The sequence below is a fragment of the Mastigoproctus giganteus genome, chromosome 2, assembly GCF_048544385.1.
Source record: "Mastigoproctus giganteus isolate SK-2022 chromosome 2, ASM4854438v1, whole genome shotgun sequence".
Taxonomy (NCBI): Eukaryota; Metazoa; Arthropoda; class Arachnida; order Uropygi; family Thelyphonidae; genus Mastigoproctus; species Mastigoproctus giganteus.
Genome location: NC_143576.1, coordinates 145,404,299 through 145,423,809, shown reverse-complemented (window position 1 = coordinate 145,423,809; position 19,511 = coordinate 145,404,299). Strand labels below are relative to the sequence as shown.

General features: G+C 37.8%; 1 protein-coding gene across 2 annotated transcripts in view; it reads left to right on the top strand.

Moving 5' to 3' along the window:
* LOC150089640 (uncharacterized) overlaps positions 1-19,511 on the top strand; it is a 109,188-nt gene that overhangs the window by 21,796 nt on the left and 67,881 nt on the right. For both annotated transcript variants that reach the window (XM_090368703.1, XM_090368704.1), the window contains exon 2: positions 6,362-6,559. In XM_090368703.1, coding sequence (XP_090224829.1) covers positions 6,471-6,559 — 89 coding nt within the window. In that variant the 5' untranslated portion in view covers positions 6,362-6,470. The remainder of the gene's footprint in view (positions 1-6,361; positions 6,560-19,511) is intronic.

Genomic DNA, 19,511 nt, shown 5'->3' with positions numbered 1-19,511 from the left:
TCTCGAACTTCCAGTTGGATCGGCGCTGGAGATTTGCAGTTACCCGTGTTTGAAATGAGCAAAGGATTGGAAAGTGATCGCTGTTTAGGTATAATTTAGGACTGACCATGTCATGCTTGGAAGAATTGATGGTGACCAGATTAACAAGTCTATTGCAGAGGTAGATCTGTAGTTAGGTGAATATAAGTGGGAGAGCCAGAGTTTAGTTTAGTTAGGTTGTTATTATTCATGAATGTTTCGATTAATTTGCCTCTTGTGTCAATCGCAGGCGACCCCCATAATGGATGGTGGCCATTGAAGTCACCAAAAAGGCAGATCGGAGATGGTAGTTGCATCACCAAATTATCAAGTTCTGTATTTGAAAATGGTTGAGAAGGGGAAATATATATAGATAGAAGTAAGGGTAATTGATATACCGATTGAAATACGTGCTGCCACAGCTTCTAGACTAGTTTGTAACTGAATTTGCTTGGACGGTATGTTTGATTTTATAAGCATAGCTACTCCTCCGCGAGCAGGAGACTCCGAAATCCTGTCTTTTCTATATATTGTATAGTTTGTAAAGTTTGGTGAAGCTTGAAATGATAAGAAAGTTTCCTGTAGACATACTGCTATCGGATTATATTGAATTAGTAAATCTTTTAGGTCGTCAGAATGGCTTCTTAGTCCTCTGCAGTTCCACTTTATGGTATTAGACATTATTTAAGTTTAGTTGTGGTGGATTGGTCTGACTGTTTTTTAGAAGTGGAGCATTTCGGTCTGTCTTGTTTTATTTTATCTTTTTTCAGGAAATAGGGGCATACAGAATCCATGGTGTCATTTGCATGGAGTTCCAAAATGGGCTCCCCATTATCTTAACGCTCATCTACTTCCATACTGTTGGTGGGAGTTTCCATTTGTTTTGAACCTGTGTCAGATTTCGTTTGCTCTGCGTCATATGGGACCGATGGAATATCACCAGGGATACTGATTGGCGTATTTGTAGCTTCGCTAGTTTTTTTGAGGATTTTCTTTTTTTGAATTTGAAAGAGTAGATTTAATCCAATTAGCCATAGAGGTATTAGGCGGAATTGACACATCTGTAGTTTCTAGTGCGAACAGCGTAGGATCGACTGCTAGGCATGCTCAACATAACTTGCCTACGTGCCTCAGGAAACGTAACTTTATTTTCTATTTTTGAATTTTTTCCCTGTAATCCATAGTTCGCAAGCTTTGGAAAAGGCAGGGCGACTTCCCTTACAGTTTGGACACGCAGGGGTTGCGGCTGAGCAATCAGCTTGAGTATGCTCTTTAGATCCGCAGATGGGACAAATGGCGTCCCCTCTACATGCCTGCTGTGAATGAACATATTTCTGGAATTTGAAGCAACGAACGGGATTCGGAATATATGATCTAATACGACAATTCAAATAGCCAGCTTTGATTGAGGATGGTAAGTCTGGAGTGCCGAATGTTAAAATGATGGTTCTAGTTGAAGTTCGATTTCCATCTTTTTTACTCATGATTATTTTTCACTTGTTACCTTTTGACTACTAAGTTCTTGGAATAGTTCTTCTTCGGAGACTGTAATTAGGTCCCATTCACTGATCACACCGCCTGATGAATTTAACATTCTGTGGGGAGTTACTGATACTGTCACTCCCCCAAATGATGTTGTGTTTAACAGCCGCTCAGAATGTTTTGAGGTGGCTGTTTCAATCAGGAGCTCTCCGGATTGTAGTCGCTTCACCATTTTTGGTGACCCTGAAATAGATTCTAAACACTGATATATCAAGAATGGTAATAATTTGCCTACAGGTTGGGCAGATAACGAATGTACCACCAGGAAATTCGGTATATCATTTTGACACTTTGCCTCGCTTTGAAGCCTTTTTGGTTGAACAGAGTCATGGTCAATGTCAGAAATTTCTTGTCTTGAGCTCAATGGCTCTAAAGGTGGATAACTATTTGTATCCATGTTAGCTCCTTTTGGCCCTGAGTGTTTACCTTTACCACGCAGGTTACCGGCCCCGCCACGGGGAGGCAGGAACAGTGCCGCTTTGTGGCCAAGCGTAGAGGTTAGTACAGTTAGTAGGAGTACTAAATTAAAGAAGGTACTGTCCTTCTTCTGGGCTCACTTCTTAGTGCTTTTAAGAGAGTGAAGCTACTTAACGAAAAAGTTTAATAAGAATGGGAGAACCTAGTCGCTTATCAAAAAACGCTCTTTAATCGCACGAGAATCGTTTGGCCACGGAAACGCTTGGCACCCGGGGCCTATTACAATGTACTGGTGTCGGAATTGTGACGATAGGCCCTACTGGTTTAGAGTTGTGTTGATTCAGGTGATGTTAATTTATGTGCTCTGATCGTGATGCACACAGCAGCAGAGGTACGATGACATTGATGATTACAGGAATGGAAGAACGTCCAGTATAGCATAAGGGGGAGTAGTAGATCAAGGGGTCGAGTGGATAACGATAGGTTTTTGTAATTTGTTATAGTTTTTAAACTGAAATTAGTTCACTAGGCGGATTGAATCTCGTTTATTAAGCACAAAAAATTCGGGTGATCATTCTAAAAATTTAGGACAATATCCGGCACGAAAAGTAATGAAATAAGCCAGAATCTATGTCTCTAAATCACACATGACACTCTGCATTCTCAGTATTCGGGTGCAGAGTGGATAAAATAAATTAAAGTTCTTTGTATTATTTGTTGTCATATAAAGTACAAGGTGTTCCTAAAGTCTGCCAGAAAACTGTAGGCTGCAGAGAAATGTGACTGTAAGGCAATACTCTACACGTTATGAGAGAATTTTATGGAATAAAAACTTTATCTAGTTCCACATATCGTCAAAAGGGGCCACTGCATGCGCAAAGTACTTTCAAGATGGTATAGAGATCACTTTAAAAGGCATATTGAACTTTATTTTCCATTAATAGCGTGTTACCTTTGGCCAAACATATTCTGTCAATTCAGCTCTAATACAAGAATTCCGAGTCTGCGACAGTTCCTTTTTCTAGCAGAAACTCGGGTTTTACGTTCAGCAAACAGCAAATCCACCAAACAACACACGCAATTTACAGACAATACACGCGGAGCAATATGGCCTTAGTCGCTGATGCTTCTAATATGACAATAACAACAGTTCCATTACAGAAGAGGTTTCTAAACCTATACTTTATGCTTCTTAAAATATCTCATGAATTTCATGGTCCCTTTCCAGAACAAGGACAAATAAATAGATTTGACAAAATGTAACTATCAGTATACATACCTTTATAAATCAATATATACTTCAACGAATTTAATCTCAAATATCAAAATAAAAACGGCCTCCGTAGGCGAGTGGTCAGGGACGGGGGAGCAATAGCATACGCTCCTTGAATAGACCGGGGTTCAAGCTCCTGACTGCTAAACGGTTGATCTGCCAACCCGCGCTGGACCAGAATGATAGATTATGATCCATTCCTTTAACATGACTTGCTGAGGAGGCACTCCATCCTGCAGTGAATGGACAGTGGCTGCTGATTTATCTTGTCAAAAAATCTTAAAGAGTGCTTACTAAATATTGCATGTAATTTTTCAAACGATCTAATGGTATTTATTGTCATTGATTTTCATTTACCGCATGACAAGTAATCGCATGATTGGTTTGTCGGAAGCAAATCCTAAAGTTTTCTAAGTTTGGATTGGAATATCAAATTGAGCTAAATTTAAATAAACAGCTTTGAAACTTGTGGATCTAATTCTTATTCGTGTTCATGTGCTCGTAGATCTAATCACTGCAAGCAAAGTGCTACATCGATATATTGGAATCTTTTTTATAATGCGACCCGCGATCAGGTACCAAGGTGATTTTAGGCTGTCCAACCACTGAGACTCCTGAGCGGTTGGACAGCCTAGCTTTGGCGATCCACTTCGCACTAGTTCACTTTATCTCGGTGCAGTGTGATCCAGTTTATGCTGCAAGTGTTCCACTAGTCTAAAATCCATGCCAAGATGCAGTACAAGATGATTTCTGTGAAGCGGATACCCAGACATTTTGAAGATGTCCTAAAATAGCTGTGGATGGGGCCGAATATTCATTACCTAATCAATTACAAAAGGGAACGAAATGCATTTCTGGACTGCATTGTGATGAACTGGTGTGGGCTTCTTAGAACATGGTTTGTCAAACTGTTTTCCGCGAAATTCTAAGGTTCTATGAGAGTTAGCTCGTTGGGGTTTCTTGAGATTTTTAATGAGAGAGAGAGAGAGAGAGAGAGAGAGAGAGAGAGAGAGAGAGAGAGAGAGAGAGAGAGAGAGAGAAAATTTTACCAACTTTATCATGTTTCTTTGAAATGAAAGAGCGAGAGGAACAGATAGCATTAAAAAAAACGTTTGAGACACGGATTTAGTATACAGTATACTAACAATATTTTGCTGTGAATTAAATATCCAAAATTCAGGACGTTTTTTATTTAATTTGTAAACGTGCATTACTGATTATAATTTATTGTTAATTTAATAATTAAGAATAAATTAAAAACAGTAATACTGTTTAAAAATATTTCGCGGAGCTCTTATATCTTTAAATACAGATTGCTGTCGTTAAAGAGATAATAGCGCTGCGAAATATTTAGATTTTCCAAAAGGTTCCACAGCCCATAAAATGCTCGAAAAGCCCTGGCTTTAGAATATATACTCGAAGGCAGCTACAAGCATGCACCATCAGTAAATCATATGTAAATTGCATTTACTCTGTAGTCGGTTTGTCTGTTTTCTGTATGAAAAAGCAGCGTTTGAGAAAGTCTGCCGAGAATATTAAGTCGGCTATGATGCGAATAAATCTCAGAAAAGTGGAGCGGAAGAATGATTCGAATCCAGGCTTTTTTCACAAGTTGTGGAAGAACAGCGCTGTACTAGAAATGAGTCTGCGCAGTAGCTATAATCACTATTCTCCCCACACCTGGTGGTAAAGGTTCGAATCCCGTCAACGACGCGAGGAACTTTTATGAGGTTTTTTTATTTTTTGTCTGAATTAATTGGTATTCTCAGGCGTGGATAGCAAGATTCCCCCCTTCCAGAAACAAGGGTTTTTCGTCCAGCAAAACATGTATCGACCAGAACACGAAATTTATGGACATAATAAATGGCGATGACGTTTGTCATCACCACAACTAGATGAGGTTGTTCTAGAGTATCTCTAAATATGACAATTTTGTAATAGCAATTAAGTCCTCCACATAGCAGCTTAGTTTGTACATCGCCACCTTCCAATCCTTTAAAGAGGTTTGGGTTCGATTTCCGTAAACGACTGGAGGAATTTCTAAAGTTCTTTACAATGGAAGCCTTAGTTAACCGATCTCAGACAGAGCGAGTAGGTTTCTTATTAAGTTATTCCGGGTTTTTCAGTCCGCAAACTTTGTCCTTGCAGCTAGGACAATCGTGATGGATGAAACGTTAGGCAAGTGATATAGCACGCAGTGGAAACGTTTGTCATCACCACGAAAATTAAAAAAAGTAAAGAAAGTGGTCGGAAGTTATGCTTATGATAGTCACTTTGCAGGGACTTTTCATTCCTTAAGGTGAAACAGTCGAACATCCTCAAAAAGTGATTGCAATGTGACATTAAACAAAAGAAACCCAATAGGTATCTCTACTGATGGTATCGTTTTCTTACAGAATAATGCGGAAAAACTTAGGGCGCAAAACGCCCGAAATCCTCTATTGATTTCACTTGGAAGGAACTTTATTAATCTGCTTTATAATTAAATTTTTTCATCTTGAACAGGCTGCTTAAGACGCAATTTTTTTTTCATTTTGCGACTCTTATGTCTTTGAGAGGCGATCTGTCAGGAAGCTGGTACCAAATGGGCAATAAGATGAATGAATATAATGGGTATAAAGGTACCAATACCAACCGAAAACCTTTTACAATCAAAGGCGATAAAACTTGCTAAATTAGTAGGACCGGACAGGTGCGCATACACAGATACTGTTTGAGTTCCCTTTTACCTTCTATAAACTCGAAAAAAAAAATTATGTACCGTAATTGCTACGTGAAACTACGAGAAACTCGGATATGCAAAAAAGAAAGGTGTCACGTGCAACTAATAGCAATCTGTACAGATAAGACTGTTGTTAGAAAATTAATTAAAAATTCCTTTTTGTAGAAATACTTTTCAATGATAGGAACGGATCATTTAAGTACTTCCGTTATTATCGCTTAATGATTCAATGGAAAAGATTTTGATAAAATTATTATTGGGAATGAATCTATGCAGTTAATATATCTAAGTGTGTAAATAGCGTTTCCTAAGAATGCTGAAGTTTCATAAAGTCTATCTCATACTCCACCATTCCCCAGTGTTTCCTCACTTTGTTCATCTCTTTTCAGATAAACCACCCAGAGAGGGAACTCCACAGTCCTAGATAAGCTGTTCCGTCAGTAAAACTAGATGTCACACAAAAGCCGTTTCTACTTTTACTTCCTCGTTTAGTTGAGGATGTTGCATAGCAACCAGGAGACTGAAGCACCACCTGGCTCGGGCAGCAGAAGAAATCCTTTTGGAGATCTGCTGGCAAATTTATTCAGGTTTGTTGGAATGTCTTCTTGAAAACACTTTCTTCCAAACACGACAGATTATGTGCAATTTTTCACACTCCCCTCCAGATATCACATAACATTACCATGTCTACAAGCATCGATCGCGTAGAGTGGTAAAAATATTGAAGAAAATGTTCTTGTAGAGTGTATGTAGGTTTTGTTGTGTTAAATTCAATGTCTTTTCACTACCCTTTTTCCAATTCGTTTTTGTATTACTCATAAAATTAATCCTTATCTATAAATATGTCTGTAGAGGATTATAAAGATAATGCTACTCACCTATTCTCTCTCTCTCTCTCCATTTTTCATGGAAAGTGAGAGTACTTCCCTCTGGTGTAAAAAAACATCGCAAACGTACCACATTAATAGCTCCTTGTTCCTTTAATTCGTGCCTGAAGACCACTCGTTGTGTCAGATGCATACATTAACATAATTCAATTTATAAATGTTGCATAGGATTCGTCTACTGCAAACGCCCTTTGAAACACGCCCCTGTCTGTTTCGGAAAAGTAAAGTATGGCGATTATGACATTACGGATTCTATGATGCATACGTGAATAAAGTAAATGGTTATTGTTAACAACGGGGTATGCAATTTAATGGCAGGAATATTCGAGGAAATATTTTAACCCTGCTTTGAGTGATTTGCCTCTCAGAATAGATTAACCCCTTCTTCTCTCTTGTATTCTGTTATTTCATTGAGCGCATGAACATGCATAACCATACAGTCCTTTATTCAATCATTCATAAGACTAACGTAATTCCTTTAGCCAAGTAGAACAGAGCAAATTATAAGCTGATATTCAGTCGAGGTATCATCCCACTGATCCATTAAAATAGAATTCCCTCATTCTAGAACTACTGCGCAATTGTGTGGTGTCCTTCCGGCTCCTATTGATCAGCCCATAAAGGACTCTTGATTGGAAATACTACTGGACTTCTAAAATTAAAGCAGATGATGATGTTAATGGTGATTTTGATTGGTGCTGATAATGGCAATTTTGGTTGGTTATGATGATTTTGACTGACGATGAAGATTCATGCTATGATGATGGTAAATCCAATGGGCACCGAACTGATTGTATAGTTTAAACCTTAACTATATATTTTAAACTAGTGATATTATTTATTAACTTATAAACATTTCTTTTCAATAAGTTCATTTAAAAAATAACGGATATTTTAACCCCTTTAATGGGCTAGAATTTCTCCTCTCCATCCGACCGAAACCAAAAACCATGGGAAGTGACATCATTCTGTCTTCTGCGCATACAACCATCAAGAATTCCTGAAGAGATCAAAATAAATGGTGTTCATGGCCACAACTTGCAAAATATGCATTTAAAATTGCACCTTTTCAGTTATAGATAATGTTGTTTGCAAACAGTGTCCGTATCGTTCAGCAGTTAGACATTTTTTGAAACCATTAGGTCTGCGCTCATCAAAGAAATATATTCCAAAAATTAAGTTCACCATCACATTGCACTGGACTGTCATCTTTCGTACGAGCTAAAGCCATGAGGCATCAATGTGTGTTTTTGTAAACTGCATGTATTCCAAGGTTGTTTTACTTTTTTGCTATATGAAAAAACTCTTTGAACAAGAAACCTTACAGCTTATCTTCTCTCTTTTGAGAATTCAGCTACCATTTGAAAAAGCGCTTTAAATATTCCTTTAACATCTAAAGGGCTTTTCGCGGACTTCAATAAATCATTTCAGCCTGGAGAAGCTAACGATACTTAACTCTCCAAACGGTAGACAAGTGGAATCAGCGTTACTCTTCCATTGAAATACGTCAGTTATGAGTTGATTGGTTGATGTTGTAGAAGTTTATGCGAATCAGCAACTTAGGCCATATAGCGCTGTAATTAATGTCTGTAAATTTCATGTATTCTATAAACGATTTGCTATTTGCTGAACGAAAAACTGGAGTTTCCGGGAGAAAAAACCATGCTGCCCTCGCCTGAGACCAATTAACTAGATATATTATTTTATTTAAGGCAATTTACTTTTTATAATATGACCAGATCTTATCACTTTATATAGAATTTCCCTGATTATGTGAATTAATTGATAACGTCGTTAAAAATTAACTAAAAAGTTTAATTTTTTGAGTCAGAATAATTTTCTCTCTGAGTTCATTTCACTGGCTTTACGTCGCTGCTAAGAATTGCATTTCCATGCAAAAAATATATTAACTACTATCAGTCTAATAACAATACATATTAAAATTTTTGGGATCTGAAAACCACAATTTTCATCTTAAAATCTTAAATTATCATCAGTCCTGAAATATTTGCTTGAGGTTACAATGGTGTTTCCAACACTTTGCTAATATCGATCTTCACGGATGAAATATTCTCTGTGAATTGAAGGAACCCTTTTTGATGCTGGTAACCCTGCCTGAAGCAAACAACTTTCATTTCCTTCACTAAATAAAGATCTCATTTGAATTTTAAGACAATACTGTTTGTAAGTTCGGTTGTTCTTTAAATAACTTTTGCTCTTGGAATTAAGTAATTTTTAAATTGGGAAAGTTCATTTTACAAAGATAGCAAAAGTCGAGATATGTCAAGACTGCCTTAAGGAAACAGTCAGTTAACAAAAGGAGTGTTTTTGAAAGCGAAACATACGAAGTTTGAAAAGTACGTATTAAATTCAACAAGACCTCTTCTCTGATAACTCGCCAGTTGAAGGCCATCAAAACACACGCGAAGCTGCATTTAATTGAGTTCAATCAGTGTGCTTAATTTACAAAAGTAATGTTTCATTAGAAATTCCTTTTATAGAGTTTTATGGTCTTCTCAACCACGTATTAATATGAAGCGAAGCCTGAGCTTTCAGGGGAGATACAGAGAAAAGTATTCTTCTTAGTTTTGAAACGTGATTTTAAATTTGGAAAACTAATCATACAGTTTTTTTTTTTTTTCACTCTTAGATTGATGTTTTACTGTATCTGGCAAAAGATGTTGATATTTAATATATATAGCAAACTATTAATTAGCATCAATTACATAATGCATTACATAAGTTTTAAAAAAGTTGAATAAGAAAACTTGAAAGGGTAACAATAGCAACACCACTTCGTGATTCAGATCAATTAAGAATCCCTAGTTAATCTGAATTTCGAATGCAGAAATAATGCAGGGGTGGGAATTAGCTTTTGTAAAATATAGTTTTTCTGGTATTAGGAGCATCGGCGACTAGGGCTATTGCTCCATGTAAGTTGTCTGTAAATGGAGTGAATTCTGAAATCGATTTTCTCTTTTCTGGATGAAAAACCGGAGTTTCTGGAGAAAAAACCACGCTACCCTCGCCTGAGACAGGCTAACTCAGCCACGCTGTGAAAAAGAGCCATAAAAATTCCTCACGTCATCGACGGGATTCGAACGCAGGTCTTTTCCATCCAGCGTGAGGAGGATTGCGATATAAACTGTGCATTTCATTAGGTTGATGTAAACGGAAGTGTGATTTAAGATCGGAAATTTTAAAGCATTCTACAAATATTGTTTCAAAATAATTTTCAACGGAAAATTATATATCAGATATGGGAATCATATTTCGATGTAAAATTCTCGTTTGGTTGTTTAATTATGTTGAAAATTTTACTTAATAGTTTTGCTTTGTTTCGTAATCGTAAAATTCGGAAATGTTTGAGGAAAGAAGTATTCCAGAGAAAAATTATGCGATTTTTATGTCTTCTTCAATTTTAAGACTAATTGAGCTGAGTTCACTACCGCTAATTAACGCTTTTGCGATTCTGAAATAAACCCACACATGGAAGAACCTATTTGCTTTCTGGTAATTAAGGTATCGGTGCGAGCTTTTATGAGTTGCAGCAATATTGGAACCCAGAGTGATCATAGATTATTCATTAGAACGTTCCTTTGAGTATCACTGAGATATTTAGAGACAAAAACGCAATATTGATTTTTCTATTTATTTTATGAAACCTGTTCTCGTATTCATAGAATGGCGAAAATGTCTTAAGTTGAAGAAAATTTACCCGATCTGGTACCTGTTTCAAATTACAGTAAGCTGGGAGTAATTAGCAGTTTCCTATGAAGCGCTTCTTGATTAGCAAACTAATCGACAATTAATATAGTCTCCTGTGTGCTCTTTCCGTTAACTCCAAGCACAGAGATACGGAATCATTGTGTGGAACCCTGAAGGTAAACATTGGCCAAGGAGAAAGGAGATTGCTTATTTTGAAAAGATATCCTCGAACTGTGGTAAGTGTTGTTCTGTGAAACCTCAAGTTACTCGGGAATGTAAAAGAACAGCTAAGTGTACATACAGTTCTCAGAGCGTTACATCAAATGGAGGTCCAAGGACAAATTGATATCAATACGCCTTTCATCAAAAGCTAATGCACAGTGACAGTACAATGGCGTTGCGAGAGGGAACTCGACTTTGAAGGATTGAGAAAGAATCCTGGTATATACGCTATTTTCACCAGAAGACTGAGCGTAGCCCAACCTGAAGAAAGTTTGCAAATAGAATTAACCTCCCAACTGTAAAGCGTTGTGGTTGCGGTGTTATGGTTTGGGCATACTTTTTACGATGTGTTCAATCTGTTATGTGGGTAGTATCTTCCAGAATGATCGATATTGTGACATCCGAAAATATGCTGTACTTTCAGTACCGATTCAGTTTTATAAAAAAAGTAAAATAAACTTTCAGTTTATACTCCAGAACAGCCGAATAAGATGTAAAAAAAAGTCATATGACAGCCACTCGAGAATTGCCTCATCTACTCGTGTGAATTGTCCGTAAATTGCATTTTTCTCTGTTGAGTTTGCATGTTTAGCTGATTATGATTGTTTGTTATTTGGTTTTTGAGAGCATTAGCAACTAAGGCCATATTTCTCCGGGGATATACGGTGGTCATTCCCTAACCTTTCCGCATCCTCCGTATTTGGTGGTCACAGGCTCGAACCCCGATCTAATCAAGAAGCGTGTGCTATGCACTGCTGCTCCTGCCCACCTAGCTACGGAGGCGCCTGTTTAGCTGAACGGTTGGTTGTCGTTCCAGAGTTTTAGGCGCATCAACAACTTAGGCCATATTCCGCCTTATATAATATGTCTGTAAATTGCGTTCTGTGGTCGATTTTCTGTTGGCTGGACGAGAAACCGAGTTTCCCGGAGGAAAAAACAATGCCACCCTTGCATGAGACCGACTAATTCAGCCACATTTGTGAAAAGCGCCCATAAAAATTCCACGCGTCACTGACGGGATTCGAACCCAGATGTTTTCCACCCTGAAGGGTGGAAAAGCCTTGCTATCCTCGCCTGAGACTAGTTTACTCAGCCGCAGAGTGAAAAGAGCTCATAAAAGTTATTCACGTCATTTGAACCCAGTGTGGGGAGAACGATATTATAACCACTGTACCACCTGCAAAGACTCTGATCTAGTACAGCAATCGTGAGTGGTACTGGAAAGAAATGTGAGAGAGAGAGAGACTCGTCTGTGGAGGACAATAACATATGCTCAATTAAACTGTTCTACGGGAGGAATAGACAAATATGTATTTTAGTCACAAATTGTCGGAAAGACTTCCAGGCAGACTGTATGTTGTATTTCAGGAAAAAGGAGATCTTAAACTATTAAATCTCGAAAACCAAAAACTTAAATTAATAACCAAGAAAAATTTTAAATAAGATTAAATTTACTGAATCCTTCACCGCTCCAGATTTGTTTTAATACCTAAGCAAGCATAACTGATAGTGTTGCCGATATCGAGTTTTGTTATGGCCAGTTAAATATTTATTTTTCTTGTTTAATTTCATCCTTTCTTTCTTTACGTTTCGCAAACTACCCTATATTATCCAGTGACTTTTACGTGCGTCACCAGGAGTCTTCCACTGATATAAGTGCGTCAAGCTTCAGCGCTTCCTTTGGCGCTCCTGTTATAAATCACTAACATTTGACGTGGTTGAAATAATCAATAGAATACAAATGCTGTTATGCGCATCACTCTTTCCACTTAAGAATGGATTTACCATCCGTCGCTTTTCATCCCATTTTATTGAAATCATTGACCTAAAAATTCTAGTCCAACTAATATCAACACTTATATTTTTCACATAATCAAATATTCTAAAAACCACTTCTAGAACAGTTAAGGAGAGATTATTGGCAGTCTCGCTTGGGCAGTATTCAACAAGTCTGAGTGCTCTTTTATAATGATATGTTTGTTCACATTTTCTTCTAGCTCAGAAAACGCAGCGATTTCTTTCAGAGAACCTGCCTTAACGGTTTCATCGGTTCAAGGTACTTTAACATTCACACCACACTTCCTCTTGGTACATGACGAAGAATAACACGTTCTTCAAGTTTATAAATCATATTAGGCATCGTGGCAAATGGGCTACTTTCTTTAAAAAGTCTCATCTTTCGCCTTTCTTTTCTTTCGGTCCTGAATGAAGTGCTTAATTTTTCTCTATGAAGGATGGAATCATCAGCAAAAATGAAAGGTTGTCGGACAAACAAGAATGAACATGGTACATTTTAACAATGGCTATGTAGGAGTACATTAAAATCAAAGTAGAAATCGATTAAGTGATCTGAAATAGAAAGACAAAATGAAAATCAAAATTTCACAGCAACAGCAACTAATCTGATACTTCATATTTCAGGTCTAATAAAATTTGGAAAAGCCAAATTTCTGTTTCTGCTTAAGTACAAAGAGTTTTGGGCATTTATTTCACTGTTTTTGAAAACAAATATGACGCTTATGGAATAATATTATCGAGAAATGAGATCCCTATCCAATGGGGACAATATTAGTTACACTTAAATTCTCCAATCCACCGAATATTCATTATTAAGACGACTTTTTTCAAGCATATTCCGCATGATGCATTGACAGCATGCCCTGGAATAGAGCCTTTAACGTATGATAAGGAGCCATTTCTACCTGAAGACAAGATATTTTCTGATAACTTTATAAAAATACAATTAAAGGATTTAATTTTAACTGCAAATTAAAAATTGCCATTGTGGTTCCGTCTTCTCGGATTGTTAAATTTCAAATTTTAAAAAAATTCGATTTAAATTTTAAATCGAAAATTTAAAATTACTGAAGTTTTTTTTTCTAAAATTATTCTAAATGTACATTGCTGAATTTCGTTTCAGAAGGTGGCTGAGTTAGTCCGTCTCAGGGAAGACTTTGATGGGTTTTTTATCCCGGAAATAAAAAGAAATGAAAAGGTAGTGGGACAAACATCCGTGGCGTGTATTCTTCGGTTAGTTTTCTGGATGAAACCCAGCGATCTAATAGAATACATCTCTCCTCTCCTCCCCTCCCCTCCCCTCTATAAATTGTTGTTATTGTAGGGTTTTAGGAGCATCAGCGACTAGGACCATATCGCTCTATGTATATTGTCTGTAAATTGCGTGTCTTCTGTGGTCCATTTTCTGGTTTTTGGACGAAAAACCGGAGACCGACTAACTCAGCCACGTTGTGAAAAAAGACCCATAAAAAAATTCCTCCTCTCATCGACGGTACTCGAACTTAGGTCTTTTCCATCCGGTGTGGGGAGGAGAGCGATCCTACCAACTGTGCTACCCACGAGGGCTCCTCTATACGTCACATAATGACGTTTTTGGACCAATGGAGATTGTGGTTCTCGGCGCATTGAACATTCGTCTGCAATATTCTGTATTTCAACGGCAATCATCGAATCACGGTTTCCTCAGGGCCTCCACAAAAGAGATAAGCAAAATAATGACAGGAGAAAAATCTTTATAATTCCAAGATAAACGGAATAATTAAAATTATCGCTTAGACAAATTTCTTTGCATCCACAAGTATAATACAGGAATATTCCTTTTTATTTAAAAATTATCGTTTTATTTTCTATAATTGAAATTGCCATATGAGATGAGGTTATTATACCAGATGAGATTATTAAATAACTTCTTTATGACCTTGGGTTGGGCTGTTTAGAATTTCTGCTGAAGAGTCCAAGCCTATAAGATTCCAATATATGTCTGTAAATTGCGTGGATTCCATGATCGATTTGGGGGTTGAAGTCTCGAGTTTCCTGGAGAAAACGAGGGAAAAAACCTATAGCCCCCTGCCTGAGACCAATAACTCTAATACGCGCGAAGAAACCCATAAAATTCCTCCCTTCCCGAAAGGGTGTATTTCTGAATTTTGAATGGTGAAGGTAATCAAAGCCGTAAGTCTTTCTTCAGACGTTGGCAGAGAGCACGTATGGTAACTCCGGACTGTCACTGAAAAATCAGTTGGACCTGTGCTAATCAATAGTCATGCACTCCATGGTCTTTGTGATATTCTAAAATATTTGTACTGCAGATACACGAGATAAACAGGAGAAATCAAGACCTAAAAAGGATTTTATTCTGGTTCTGATTAGATTATACCTCATGTATTTGGTGAGGGATAAGCAAAAGCAGTTTGTTGAACGGTAGACGCCATTACTACAGGAGTCACCATAAGCGTTTAGAAGTTTACACGATAATAAACAGTCTGTGAACGAGAGACCGCCCCGGTTGTGCAAGATGATTATACGCGTGACCCAATGAACAATATTACCATATGTGAGATGGAATTGCCTTTAATTTCGATTATGGGGACTTCGCAGATATTTAATAAGTAGGTGCTTTGTCAATAACCGGAATTCACCTCGATGAGCTGAATTGTTTGCTGCGAGGAGCGTGCGTTATATTGATGTTAGTAGAGAGTGCGCTGTCAGCCAGCGATTAGCTTGTTAGATAAGTGCATTCCCAGCCGGCCAAGTAGAAGCCCACTATTCGAAAGGTTTTCGTTAATTATATGAACGGTATCCCATGTCACCGCGCATGTAATTAATGGCATCGTATGTATTTGGGAATATTGAACACGGCCGAAATTGGTCCCAGAAACACCTATGGCTTTGACGTCCAAGTATAAAAGTGTACTGCGCCTCCTCGAAGGGGTTTTTCTTTTCTTTTTTGCGATACGAAATTTTATAGATGGTGAAATGTAGCGAAACCATGAGAGAAAAGCAAGATTGTATTGGGGGAAAGGAGAAGAATCTCTCACTGAGGTTTTTATTATATTAAAACCACTCTTATACCACGTGAAAGTTAACAATATAGTTTATTAGGCTGTTCGCCTATGTTACTATGCATTAAGATGACGTTTCGGGTATCTTACCGATACCATTTCGTTAGACCAAGCTGCTGACAGACTCTTCCTGCTGATGCTTCAGAAACCTGATGTGCATACCTTTTTTTTGGAACATCAGCAGGAGGAGGCTGTCAAGCAGCTTGGTCTGATGATGGGTATCGGTAAGATACCCGAAACGTCACCCTAATGTAATGTAGGTGAACAGCCTAGTAAACTATATTATTAATTTCCACGTGATATAAGAGTGGTTTTAATATAATAAATAACCTTAATGGAAAACAACCACGTAGCGTCCTTCCCTAACTATATCGAATCTCTCATTGGTTTTCTCTATAGATTGGTACTTTTCACATCACGACTTTCAAAAGCGGATGTCTTTCTTAAGGCGATCGGAGCTACTTATTTTTTAAATACTAAGACTGGACTGTTTGCCCTCAGCCAGTCGAGAACACTCCTCTTTTATGACCACAGTCATTCAATCTAATAATCTGGAGTGCGAACTTTCGCGAATTTGCGTCGAGTGCGTTTTAAGTTCTTCCAGCGAATTACGAAAAAGAATTGGAACCACGTGACAAAGAGAAATTGCCTGTTCGATGAGTCACTTTTTATAGCACCCAGGCTACCGCAAGCCAAAGTGGACACGCCTAGCATACATGGCGGAAGAAGATCGATATGTGTACAGCCCGCAGCAGTGAGCCGAGTAGCCACTAGTTATAACGAAAATTTAACCTCTCTCTCTCTCTCTCTCTCTCTCTCTCTCACTCACTTGTCTCGTATCTGGAAAGTGGCCAAGGAATCGCCTTGCCTGCTAAGGTCTTACAGTCGCATGATATTTGTTTCAATCAGGCTAGTATTGCTGCCGTACTTGTCACGCCAGATTGTTCCTAAAACGTTTGTTCGTTTGAGGTCCTGGGATAACTCGAATTCAGCATGCATCCTAAGTTTTCTAAGAGAGAAATTCCCCAAAAGATCCGAATGAAAAACTACACGATTCTAGCTTGAACAGAGAAGGCCTTTATCATGTTGGTAAGTTTGTCTTGCTTATGACACCATTTAATATTCAGCACCAAGTTCCCAAATCTTGATGGTTTTCTTTCTTCAGTTTTTCCTTTCGCACATTTTATAGTCCTTGGGTATCTCCAGGATGACCAGCAGCAATTTGCATTTGAGACGAAGAACTGATTGATTTTTTTGAAGCAAGAAATAATGTAGGCTTTGTTTATGGATTTAAGCAGCTTCAAACAAAGGTGAAAGGGTTTTCGTGCCCAAGGAAAATTTTGCTGGCGCCTTGTACCCTGCTTTACTTTTACATTAACCCGAAAACCATCGGGTAAAGGCTATTCGAGTAGTGCATTAAAAGACAGAGAACAGGTTCCTTTAGACAAAGTGAGATATACCTTGAGATTTCGAATACTCTTTATGCACTGTATTCAAGCAAGTAAAATAACATAATGGGATTCTAAAGGAGAATGAGCCTGTGATACTGAATTCCATGATTTAAGAGAGTAATACTGCAGATCCAGTGGAAACAGTAACTAGATTTTAATAAGTTAAGTTAAGCTACGCTAACAGGAAGCTTTCAGGGTAACGAACCCCTTCTCCAGCAAGTAATTTACTTAATGCGAAAGTACGAGTTCACCGTGTTTCAGATGCCCATGAGTACTAAATACGATTGATAATCATATTATCGTGAAATGACTAGTTTTAAACCTCTCTGATCTATGTGGTTCTGCTGGATATAAAAAGACCATTTTAAAAAAAATAATCGTGAGTTAAGTTAAGATCGAATACACGTTGCAAAGAGGATATTACCTTTGATCCAATCTGTTTTGAGTGAGGGATTGTATTCCCTCAATTTTAACCTTTCGCATCCCAGGAAAACTAATGGATTCTTCCACTCCAAGTAAGGGTTTACTTCTTGCAGTTACAAGCCCAGAACTCTGATTGCTTTCTGGTATATCTTCTAATCAATTCACGTTTGAGTCCAAGGTCAACAGAGAAAATTGCGCAACATAATTCAAGGTCCCTTGCGAAACATCTTTTGGTTCCTCGGGTGAAATTCGTGCGAAGTTTTACACTGTTGTCGATTCAAGTAGTCCTGATACAATGCACGTAACAACGGAATTTTAATGTTTTGGTCTACAAAAACACGAGATGTTTGTCCACCTCTTTACCCTCCAGACGAGCACCTCGATGCATTCTGTTTGTCCTGTAATAGGTACACAAACGTCGCGTGAGAACTTTGAAAACACCGTGAAAAGCTCACGCTTTATCGTATATATTTCATATATTTCCTCGACGAGTTTAAACAGGGCACATGCCCCACCTCTCAGAGAAACACCTCAACAATCCACTGCATCGCAACCCTGTCACTTGGCAGCAGCAATCTCCTGGGAGGGATCGGTGCGTGATCAAATGTCCTGGATAGGAGACAAATGCTTCCTGGATTAAAAATGTATAAAGACACGAGTAATGCAAGCAGGTCAGCAACAAACGGTGGAAACAAGCAAACACTGGACAGCAGAGTTGACAGCAGTTTCCAATGCAGGTAAGAAATGAAATATAACATTACGGTCTCGCTCCCTCTCTGTCACAGGAAGAGTTTTTATTATATCGTTCCTAGTTGTTTAAAGCATCTAAGAACGAAAGTTCTTAGAATTTTGAAAGATTTTGGGATTTGCATGACATATTCAGGACTTACACCCTTTTCAATAGCGTGTGAAAGAAAACTTTACTGAGCACGCTTTGTAAAACTTCCATCTGAACCTCACATAATTTGAAAACAAGAATGTTGCATTGCATGATACCACATCAGGGACTTTATGACTTAGACATATTTAAATGGGAAATAGCTCCAGCTGAGAAACAGCCTGTGAGCCTCAACTGGGCCTGTTACACGAATGAAGGAATAAATAGTATTTCTTTCAGATTATTAAAATAATTTTCTTTCGGTGAATAAAAAAGAAAGCGATTCAAAAGAGAACCCTAAGAAATCCACTTGAGAACCCTAAAAGCAAAGGTGAAGTAAGAGGTTAATTTAACATGACATTCGCTATTTAGTGTGGTCGTTGCGGTATTAGTGTTATTAATGTCCTGGTAAGGGAACGTAGGACATCGCCTTAACGGGATAATAACAGATAAGACTTTGCTAAAATTCTGACATCTATAGAATGTTGAAATCACTCGTTTGGCTATTAATGGTTTCTGTTGTGAGAAATACCTGATGGTTCCAGATAAATGATCAATTGTGTTTTACCATGATTTTATAATTATTTTTGCCATGACTGCATTATTCTTTTGTTAATTTAGTAATTCAATTATTCATGTTTAATATCTTCAGTTTGGCATTTTTTAAGATAGTTTTAATTTACCTACATTCGGGCAGAAATCTAGGCATCAGACAGCAACTGGAATTGCTCCAATTTACGTGCCTTGTGAAGCGTTTCATTTATTTACTAGCTAAATTAAATGAATATTGTTGTCAGTTGGGCTGCAACTTTAGTACCTTCAACGTTTAAAAGTCCAGAACTTAATTTTGATCCGTATATTAACGATGATCAAATCCCAGTTCCTTTAACAGGACCTAATTTTCTTTACGTGCTCTATAATCAGCGGTCGCTAAGCTCTGGATACGTTCTTTCTCTTTGAAAGCTAATAACACGTAATCGATTTCAGATGGCCTTGTTTAGCCCCGTGTTTAATACGGCACGTCTTCACCCTTCTTACTTTTATTTACATGTTTTTGGTTCAAAATAAAGGCAGTCGTGTACAGTTGCAGTTACCATCAACTTAAAGATAAG